Genomic DNA, 10,872 nt, shown 5'->3' with positions numbered 1-10,872 from the left:
CACGCTGGATATCCATCCAAACCGTATCGCAAGCTCTTCTATCAGAGAAGTAACTACGCCAGAGAGAAAGTTCCCGACAACCTATTTCGCCTAACCTCGTGAGTACACTACGCCATGAAAGGTAATCAAACGCGCCTTTGAAATCAACAAATATGCCAACGACATATTTGGCGCTCGATTCTCTCACACAGTTCTGCACGTGGATCCAGGCATCCACAGTGCTCTTTACCTCCCGAAAGCCGAACTGGTACGGAGACCATTATCCTCTCCAATACTTTTGTAAGCACGGGGAGGAGACTGATGCCCCGATACGATCTTGGATTGCTCCTTAATCGATCGGGCGATTTCAGAAGGACTACGACTCGAGCACATTTCCACGTACGAGGGAAATAACCTGCTTCGACACATCGTGTGAGGATCAACACGACATGGTCAGGTATAGCCTTTCAAATGCTTTTACACATCTGTCCAGTCATACCGTCTATGCCAGGTGACCTCCCGCTCCTAAGCCGGCAAACACTGTCCACTATCTCGACCATTTCCAGACTTGGAGGAGGCACGATCATCTCCACACTGGGAGCCTGTTCATGCTCATCCGCATCGGGAAAGAACGTTCCCATTAACACCCTACCACACTCGTTCCAAGAAGTCAGCACATTGTCCCCCACTCTAAAACTGCCCAGGTCACCCTGACTAGAACCCTGTTGCCCACCGTGCCGGCACACGCGGTATGCCTTGCCCCATGGATCATCTCTGTTGTCCTGTACAAATCTCCTAAAGTGATCTTCCTTACTCCTAATCAACAGTTGCTTGTACGTCCTCAAAGTCGTTTCGGCGTGAGACAAGATCCTCAGCATTGGAACTTCTAGCTCTTTGGGATCGCTTCCTCAGACGCCTGACGTTCCGCCGTATTGTTTCCAGCTCACGGGTCCACCACTTGACCTTATTTGGTTTCGCCTTTCGACGTCTGCCAAGGAGCGCATCATTCACCGCGCTCATCCACTCGTCTACCTTAGCAATTTGGTCATCTACGGTCAGTGCCCTAAAGTCATCTAAAGACAATGCTGATGCAGTCTCCCTAAAACTTTCCACATACAAGTCCCGGTTCACGTCTCGACCTTTCCAGCACCTGGATCGTTCAGTCGTAACCCGAGTCCGTCGATCCCTGGAAGTGACCATAATTTCAATCGGATTATGGTCAATTGAGCTCCATTCGCCACAAACCCTCCACCTTAACTGGTAAGCAGTAAACGCCGCCCAATTTGCAGCCTAACGCCTGAAGGCCCATCAAAGGTATACTTCTCGCTCGGTACGTTCAACCGACGTCATTCAAAGTCAACCATTCGCTAAGCAACTGCCCACGAGTGCTGGGTCATTTTCGAGAACCACATCGGGAAGGTTGCGTTAGCGTCTGTTCTGTGACAAACCTTTTGCTCCTTGTATGTTGCCTTCTAGATTGACAAGAGGTAGATTTAAACTTCACCTTCCAGTTTTATTATTGCCAAAAATTCAAAGGAAATTTCACTTAGGTTAAGTAACAATTTGTGCAATACTAATTTTAAGGTAGGTTTTAGGCTTCATATATTTAACTTGTTTTCGGTAAGTATTTAATTTCTCGTATGTATGTTTCCTTTTATTTTTAGGTTAAGGTAAGTATTTTAAGCGTGTAATTTTAGGTAGATAATTGTAGGTAAATAACTTTAGGTAAGTACAAAAAATTTACAATTTTAGGTTTATTAACAATGTGCAATATATATATTTTGATTGATCAAATATTTTTCACTTTGTCTAGTTCTGTATGTGTTTTATTTTAACTTATGTACTTCTGCTTTTCCTTATGTTCATTTCTGTTTACTTTTCTTTGGTTCACTGCACTTTAACTTCTTTTATATATGCATGTATGTATGTACGTATGTTATTGTCACGGGGGAGCTATCGAGGCGAACGATTAGATGATCAGAAAAACATTAAAAACATGATTGCAATTGATGACACCAGCAGCCTCTGCTTGCCATTGGAATTCAGCGAAAAATAACAACAAAGCACCTGTAGCCAGTGGCCGCCCGCACATGCATATGTGCGTGTGTGTAAGTGCATATAATGGATGGTCCGCTAGCTACAGTGCTGAAAAATAGATTATGACTACAGTCGACAGCAAAAGTTTAGGACTATCCTAAACATTCTCATCCCCCGTGACAAGTGTATATGTATATCAAGACTTAGGTTTAACATTACTCTCGAGGTAGGTTTCTGATGGGACCAGTAAGAATGTAGCCAAGAGTGGTTGGATAGGCATAAACATCGCCTAGTCCAGTAGCCACCTTGCCTTCCCTTTGGAGAGCTGGGTACACATCAGCGCCAAGCTCCAGGTCGATTGGCGTATTAGAGCGTGGGTCCATATCTGCAAGGGTGTTGTTGGTGAAGTCCTGGGTCGGGTCATCGATGATTGGATCGGAGTAGGGTCGGATCGGCAAATTGTCAGTTATTAAGGCGTTCACTCTTAACGCCCAGGTACTGTTGACATTTCGGGGCATCAGCCTGAAATGCGCAAACCGATTGCCACGATACGTGAATGAACGCAGACCAAGACGCCGATAAGTGGAGTAGGCAATGCGCGACATGGTGGATCCTTGGTTAACTAGGGCCCGAATAGAAGACCACCTGTCGACGCCGTCCTCCGATACCCGTACCGTAGCTGTGGGGACGAATACGATGTCCAGCTTGAGCGATCCATCATCCCGAATAGCTGGTTCTAGACTGTTGTCTAATTGCCAAGTGGTGGGTCTTCCATGCCTATCAACATGTCGTCGATTGCCCGAATGTTGCCGCACTGGTGAGGCTGCTGCTCTTTCACCATTCCTTCCTTGCCGACGTTCCCTCCCTCTCGAGCGCTCTTCTTCCGGCCGTGGTAAGTAGGCTGCCATATCTGAAAAGAGAAGGTTTGGAGGAGTACTTTGTTTTTGGTTAGAGGCGCAACAGCCTAGTCAGGCGGAAAAAAGTTTGACCAGTTTAGTTATGGGTCTACTCAAGGTACCGTGAGGGGTTTTAACGTCGACGACTCGTGTATTTTGGTCGATTCCTGGATAAGTTTTTTCAACGCGGCCCATAACCCATTCAGTGGGAGGAAACCTATCGTCCCTGATAACGACTAAGTCATTTTCTCTAAGATTATCCTGCTGGTATTTCCATTTTGTTCTACGGTGAAGTTCTTTGAGGTATTCTGACTTCCAGCGCATGCAAAAATATTGAGAAACGATCTTGAGCCGTTTCCATCTATTTGCAAGGGTCAAGTCTTGGTCAGAAACGTTGGGCTCAGCTGGCGCAAGAATGGGTGTTCCGATAAGAAAGTGACCAGGAGTAAGCGGTGAAAAGTCGTTGGGGTCGTCACTAGCTGCACTCAAGGGTCGTGAATTCAAACAAGCTTCTATACGAGCTAATATTGTAGAAAGTTCCTCAAATGTAAAATTCATCTTTGGAATAAGTTTACGAAGGTGGGTTTTGAGAGATTTCACTCCCGCCTCCCACAGGCCACCCATATGAGGGGCGCCCGGAGGTATGAACCTCCACGTAAGATTTTGATATGCGTTTAGCTGTGAGACTTGATTCCGAAGAGTCTTAAAAAGCTCAAGGCGATCTTTTTTCACAATGTCTGAGGCTCCCACGAAATTCTTCCCATTGTCGGAGTATATACATGAAGGGCAGCCCCGTCGGCCTATAAATCGTGAAAATGCGGCTAGAAAAGATTGTGAGGACAAGTCACTTGTGGCTTCCAAGTGAACGGCCTTGGTAGCAAAACAGACGAAAATACAAATGTAACCTTTCGTTATAACGCATGCACGTCCCGAATAGTTCTTTATATTGAAGGGTCCTGCGAAATCAACCCCAGTGTTATTGAAGGGTCTAGACAATGTAGTTCGCTCAGGTGGCAAGGAAGCCATGATCTGAGACTGCGAATGCTTTCGATACAAAATACAAGTTTTGCAGTTATGGATAACCTTTTTTACCAAAGGCTTTAATCTGAATATCCAGAATTCAGATCGCAAAACTCGGGTCATAAGTTGGTTTCCTCCGTGAAGAGTTATTCGATGAGTGAACTTTACTAAAAGCTGTGTGAGTCTGGCTTCATATGGTAAAAGAATAGGGTGTCTCTCATCGTACGTTAAAACGGGAGACTGTACAAGGCGCCCATTAGCCCGCATTAATCCATTAGAGTCTATGAATGGGTTTAGGGTCAGAAGGCTACTGCTGGAGGAAATTCTAGTGTTTTGTCGTAAATCATGATATTCAGGTGAGAAATAGTTCTGTTGAGTCATAATGAGTAGACGGCGTTTTGCATCCTGAATTTCCTCAGCTGTAATCTCCAAAGATGAAACCCTAAGATGTGATCGATTAGAACCCGTATTTCGCCAAATACGCAAAGTGTAGGCTATCACCCTGTATGCACGAGACAATGATGAAAATCTAATTAATGGGTCTTCCAAGGATGATGTAGCCAAGACTTTAACAGTCTTCTCTTCCAGGTTTGTGTCTTCAGGAACTTGAAAGGCTGGCCACCGACCTTTAGGCAAAATCAACCACTGCGGACCGTGCCACCATAAACTATGGTCTTGCAAGTCGGAAGGTGTGCAGCCTCTACTCGCAATATCCGCAGGGTTACTCTCAGAGTCTACATGGCGCCAGTTCTCATTGCCAACATTTTCCAGAATTTCTGAAACGCGGTTTCCCACGAATGTGCTCCAAGCGCACGGCGGTTTCCTAAGCCACGATAAAACAATTGTGGAATCTGTCCAAAATTGTGTCGTAAATTTCGAAATCTGAAGGTTTGTTATGGTTGCTGAAGCTAACTTCGAGAGCAGTACTGCTCCACATAGTTCGAGTCTCGGCAAAGAAATCTTTTTGATCGGGGCCACGCGGGTCTTTGCGGCTAAGAGAAAGATGTCGGTTTGGTGGTTGTCATGCTCCACCCTTATATATAAGGCGGCTCCATATGCGCTCTCCGAAGCATCACAGAAACCGTGTACCTCGACCTTGGATCCAGGTGTGAAACGTATCCACCTTGGAATCTTAACCGATTCTATAGCCTCTGAGTTTTTAACAAAGTTCTGCCAATTTATCAGAGTTATTGATTTAAGCGCGTCATCCCAGTCGATTTTGTCTAGCCATACTTGCTGCATAACCAGCTTAGCTACGACAACAATTGGGGCCAACCACCCACAGGGGTCAAACAGTTTCGCTATTGCCGATAGAACTTATCTTTTTGTGTAAGATTGTCTAAATTCTCGTGAAGGTTGAGTAAGAGTGAAGTAATCCCCAGAAATATGCCATCTTATGCCAAGGGTCTTTGTTGAGGAGTCTTCAGATAGCTCCAGCCAATTTACTGGAAGCAGTTGTTCTGGCGGTAGATCCTGAATGACTTTGTGATTATTCGACGTCCATTTCATGAGTTTAAATCCAGTCGATTCCAAAGCTACGATTAACTCTTTTCTAGATGCAATGGCTTCTTCGAGTGTGTGGGCCCCGGCTAATACGTCGTCAACATACAGATTTTCTCGTATAATTTTTGACGCAAGTGGATATGTGTCCGTCACATCTTCCGCAAGTTGAAGAAGTGTCCGGATTGCAAGGAATGGTGCGCAATTTACTCCAAACGTGACCGTCAAGAGCTCAAAATCCTCAACTGGGTCTGTTGGAGCTTTTCTAAAGAGTATTCTTTGAAACCGGGTCTGACTAGGGTCGAGAAGGATCTGTCTATACATTTTTGTGACATCCGCATTAAAAACATATTTGAAGAATCTCCACTTCAAGATTTGTAAAACAAGGTCTTGTTGCAAAATGGGTCCAGAAAACAAGTTATCATTGAGGCTTTTTTTATTTGACGAAGGACTTGACGCGTTGAAAACAACCCTAAGTTTCGTTGTGAGTCGGTCTGGTTTGATGACCGCATGATGTGGCAAATAGAAATTTGGTGTCTTGGATATTTCATTTGCAGAAATCTTCCTCATATGCCCAAGTTCTAGGTATTCGAGAATGGCGTTATCATATTGCTCCTTGATTTCTTGGGTCTTTTGAAGCTTCCTTTCCATTCTATAGAATTGTGCCATTGCGATATTCCTAGAATTTCCTACCTCTTCACAACTTTTAAAGGGGAGGGTCACAATGTACCTTCCATTTGAGTCGCGTCGAGTCGTTTTTCTGAAGTTTTGCTCACAAAACAGGTCTTCTTCTGACCTTAAAATCTTTTTTGGGGTCTCCTCCACCTCCCAAAAACGTGTCAAAATCTTTTCTATTGAGATTGTGTTGTGTAATGAGACTCGGCTAGCGTCCGAAGTCTCTTGTATGATGGGTCCTCCAATGATCCATCCAAAAACAGTATTTTGCGCTAAGAGCGACCCGATTGATTTCATAGGGGATCCAATATCGAAGATTAAGGGTCCTATATCCATTCCTATTAGAAGGTCAACCGGTTGGCTAATGTAAAATTTCGGATCCGCCAAATCAAGGTTGGCAACATCTCGAAGTTGTGCAAGGTCTAAATTCTGTGGAGGCAGATTAGAAGGCAGGGTCTTCAAAACGGGTGCCCACACCTCTAATTCGTAACAGGGGTCTAATCGTGAACGTAATGTAAAAAGACAAGTTTTCGTTGAGGTCTCCGCTACCATTTGGCTAAGCCCCGTGACATGAACTAAATTTTCGAGTCTTGTCGAGTCTTTTCGAGCCTTGTCGGCAGACTCAACTTGTTTTTCAATTTCTCCGAAATAAATGTAGATTGCGACCCAGAGTCAATGATTGCCCTGGCATCGTATAACTGTCCTCGCGATTCTATTTGAACCATGGCAGTGAACAATAGGGTCCCCCTAGGATGACGCTGGCAAATTTGGTTATTCTGGAGGGTCAAGGTAGTAATGTTGTCATTTTCTAAGTTCGAAGTGGACTGTATAATTGTTGTTAGAGCTGCAGCACTGGTACTAGGACGTACTGCATCTCTCGCTGGGTCTTGACTGCTAGATTGGGTCTGAGTGCCTTTATGTAACATTGTGTGGTGTTACATTCTCTACAAGTGAATCTACTTTTACAATCCTTTACCCCATGATTGGATGATAGGCAATTATAACACAAGTGAGAAATTTTTACAACGTGAATCCTGTCGTTCACATTCTTTTCTATAAACTTGGGACAATCTCGAATGAAATGTGCGGCCTTGCAAATTTGACAGCTCTGATCAGTTCGAGTTGTCGCTGATTGTGTCATCGTATTGTTGTCTCTTACCCTTGAACTTTGTGCTTTATGTGACACATTTGTTTGAAAATTGTTCACAAATCTGTCTTTTTTCTGATTTCATATTTATTTTGTGGCTGCCTGGAAAAGGTTGGCCTAATATTGCCCACAGACTCGAGAGTCTTGAATTTATTTGTCAAAAACTTATCGAAATTAGACCACGTCGGAAGAACTTTACAATCTTCCAATGAATTTTCAAAATCTTCCAAAAACGATCTTGGTAACTGTATTGAACAGAGGTATATTAGGATCCCATCCCTTAACCTCTACGCTAAGTGTGTCTAGGGTCTGAATACAACTATTTACTGTGCGTTGCAATTTCTGAATTGAGTTGCTACAGTCTGTGCTAACATTTGGCAGATTGAAAAGAATTTTTAGCTGCTCATTGACTTGCATCCGTTTATTCTCATAGCGGTCAGTCAAATTTGACCAAGCTAGTAGAAACCCGTCGTTAGTCAGAGGAACGTGACTGATGATTTCCCTTGCTTCCCCTGCAGTCTTCTGAGTGAGATGAAAAAGCTTCTCAACGTTGCTTAGTCTTGAATTTTTAATATATATGGCTGTGAAGAGATCTCTAAATGTCGGCCAGTCTGTGTATCCTCCCTTAAATGTGTCTGTATCGCACGGAGGAAGTCTTGAAACTGGCATGAAATCCATATCTTGGGGTCCTGGTGGCGGCTGAGAGTTTCGTTCCACCATCTCCTGGGCAGCCTGATCATTGAGTGCGTTAATTTCCGCGTTTAATGAGCTTATGACTCTCATGTAGCATTCCCGACCTTCCTTATAATGTGTCCGAAGCTTAGTCTTGTCTATGGGTGCCTCCTCTGAGGTCGCTGGCATATAATCCCGACAATCCATGTACGTTCTCTTGACATTGCTCCACAGAGAACTTAGTTCTACTCTCATAGCCTCAAGTACATGTACGTTATCCTCATATCTCGCAGCAGAGTATATGCTGTCGAAATCTACCAAATCATTTATGCTATTTGCAAATCGCTCCCTTTTTGCCTTGTCCATTTTGCCTACAAGTTTCTTGCTTCAAACTTTATTCTTTACTACACAAAGTCAGAGAAGATAAAACAAAATGGTAATCTCAGTCAGTGTATGACCACCTTTCAGAAATGTACTTTTTGAAGGGTCAGATACCGATTTCAGGCACAAGAATGACAAATATACGCAAAAACGTCTTGCTCGTTTAGTAGTGGCGGATTGAAAAACAAACAGGTAATTCTTTCTGTAAATCCAGAAGAACGAGGGATATGAGGCCAGCGAGTCAAAAATATCAATCACAACACCAATTTCTTAAGCCAGGGTCTCGTGGGTGCTTTTTTGTAAAAAAATCCATATACAAACGAAAACCTTCTAAACAATGAGGTCCGATTCGCAAAACACACTCAAAAAACCGATAACTTAGTGCTTGAGTACTAAAAGATTTTTCGGCAAATGTAGGCGTCTTAAAACATTTTTTTTTTTAAGGGTTTGGACAATGTAATTATAAGGAATTTCCGCTCTATTTCCGTGTCCTCAATTCTTCTCAAAAACAATTCCAAAAAAAACTATTTGTGTCGGTTCATGATAAACACAAATACTTCTTTCCAATATTCACGTCAAATCTTCATAAACTTCCTTCCAAAAACCGTAAAATATTGATTAGAAACTGCTTAGGTACAAAAACCGATGTATGCCAGAGATCAGAAAACCCAAAAATTGACTTAGTCTCTTCTGCAAAAAAACCGTAAAATTTACACAAATGTTGACTTAGGCCGTTTTGCCACACAGGAGCGCGTTCTAGGGTACGTAGGGTCTCACAAAAGTTTCTATACGTGGAGCAACAAAAGTTTGTATCAAATGAAAATTTGTGTTTGCTGACAAAAAGTTGGTATAATTCCACTAAAAATGAGTAAGATCACAGCCTAGCACCCACGTATCTTCAACATTGAATATCAAACTATGTATATCAACATGTCTCCACCAAATATTGCGTGTTGTCCGTCCGCTGTGTCTTTATTTTACTTTTGTCTAAAAATAATTGCACCGTAGACTTCTTTCAAATAACAAGATAGGGAAATTGGCTTCCAAATATAAAAAAGGTAACGTGAATAGTGCCGGAATTTCGGTTCCAAAGATTGTGTACGAAAAGCCAAAAAATATTTCTGATTGGACGAGTCTTGAGATCTGGAGCTGGGTCAGAAATGTAAAATTTCCGGTTTCAAACGATTCTTTCCCAATAACTTTATATACGCGGGTCAAACAAATTTCCATAAAAATCAAATTTGCACGGGTCAAACATACAAAATATACAGGGTCAGGCCAAAATGGAGATTTCTCTAGCAGCACCCAATATATTTCGTTGGCTTGTCGCGCCAAAAACGAAAAAAACAATCTTGTACTCACTTTGTAATTTTGTTATGTGTGTGTGTATTATGTGAGGGTATACGCCTGCGTGTGTGTAAGGTGACGCTCTGTCTGTCCACTTGTTGGCGCTTATGTGCTTGCTTCCTTACCGTTGTAACGGATTTTTATTTCTGGCAAAGTCTTTAGAGTTCCTTATGTAGAACTGCGAGTTATTGCTTTTGTGTGTGTTTCTTTTTTTTTTGTACCGACACCGGAAGAGTGTTTAATTGGTTTTGCACTAAATTTTTGCTCACAATGTTTTTCGCTTTAGCTTTTTTATTATTTTATTGTTAATATTTTTGTATGTTTAATTTGAACCCACATTCAAATATATGTACATAAATTTTCTCTATTTAGCACTCATTCAGTTTAAAATTTCCTTTGGTAAGTATAATTGTATTTTTGGTTGTTTTTTTTGTAGCACAAAATGAAACTTTGTTAGGGTTAATTATTAAGTATTGAATTTCACCAGGTAAGCTCACGGTTCTTGATAGGGTAAGTATCACAGGTTTAATAGGTAAGTAAATTTATATATTTCTCTTTTTTTCCAGTGTAGTAGGTAAGTAGCACCGATTTTCACCAAGTACATATGTATTTTTCCTTTTGTTTGAATTGTTTAAAATTTATTTAAAAATTTACCAAAAAAAAAATCACTTCTGGACTAAATCACTTTGGACTCCGTACATTCGTTTTACCAACAAATTCACTTTTTCGGTTCGAAGGACCATAATGTTCTGTGACAAACCTTTTGCTCCTTGTATGTTGCCTTCTAGATTGACAAGAGGTAGATTTAAACTTCACCTTCCAGTTTTATTATTGCCAAAAATTCAAAGGAAATTTCACTTAGGTTAAGTAACAATTTGTGCAATACTAATTTTAAGGTAGGTTTTAGGCTTCATATATTTAACTTGTTTTCGGTAAGTATTTAATTTCTCGTATGTATGTTTCCTTTTATTTTTAGGTTAAGGTAAGTATTTTAAGCGTGTAATTTTAGGTAGATAATTGTAGGTAAATAACTTTAGGTAAGTACAAAAAATTTACAATTTTAGGTTTATTAACAATGTGCAATATAGTTTTAAGTAGTTCAAATTTGTAGCAAATATTTTGATTGATCAAATATTTTTCACTTTGTCTAGTTCTGTATGTGTTTTATTTTAACTTACATATGTACTTCTGCTTTTCCTTATGTTCATTTCTATTTAC

General features: G+C 41.4%; 2 protein-coding genes across 2 annotated transcripts; both read right to left on the bottom strand.

Moving 5' to 3' along the window:
- Positions 1 to 1,438: 1,438 nt before the first annotated feature.
- Positions 1,439 to 10,645, bottom strand: LOC131994341 (uncharacterized). Its single transcript, XM_059361169.1, has 2 exons — positions 9,670 to 10,645; positions 1,439 to 2,926 (listed from the first exon to the last, which is right to left on the bottom strand). Exon 2 carries the CDS (start codon positions 2,922 to 2,924, stop codon positions 2,232 to 2,234), a length of 693 nt encoding a protein of 230 aa, XP_059217152.1. The 5' UTR covers positions 2,925 to 2,926; positions 9,670 to 10,645; the 3' UTR covers positions 1,439 to 2,231.
- On the bottom strand, positions 2,985 to 5,174 carry LOC131996933 (uncharacterized). Its single transcript, XM_059367137.1, has one exon. The coding sequence runs from the start codon at positions 5,172 to 5,174 to the stop codon at positions 2,985 to 2,987; it is 2,190 nt and encodes a 729-aa protein (XP_059223120.1).
- Positions 10,646 to 10,872: the final 227 nt, after the last annotated feature.

The sequence above is a fragment of the Stomoxys calcitrans genome, chromosome 1, assembly GCF_963082655.1.
Source record: "Stomoxys calcitrans chromosome 1, idStoCalc2.1, whole genome shotgun sequence".
Classification (NCBI taxonomy): Eukaryota; Metazoa; Arthropoda; class Insecta; order Diptera; family Muscidae; genus Stomoxys; species Stomoxys calcitrans.
This window is presented reverse-complemented; position numbering and strand designations above follow the sequence as displayed.

Bases quoted from the DNA above. Each gene is read 5' to 3' on its own strand.
- LOC131994341 (XM_059361169.1), bottom strand. From the start codon at position 2,924: ATGGCAGCCTACTTACCACGGCCGGAAGAAGAGCGCTCGAGAGGGAGG.
- LOC131996933 (XM_059367137.1), bottom strand. From the start codon at position 5,174: ATGCAGCAAGTATGGCTAGACAAAATCGACTGGGATGACGCGCTTAAA.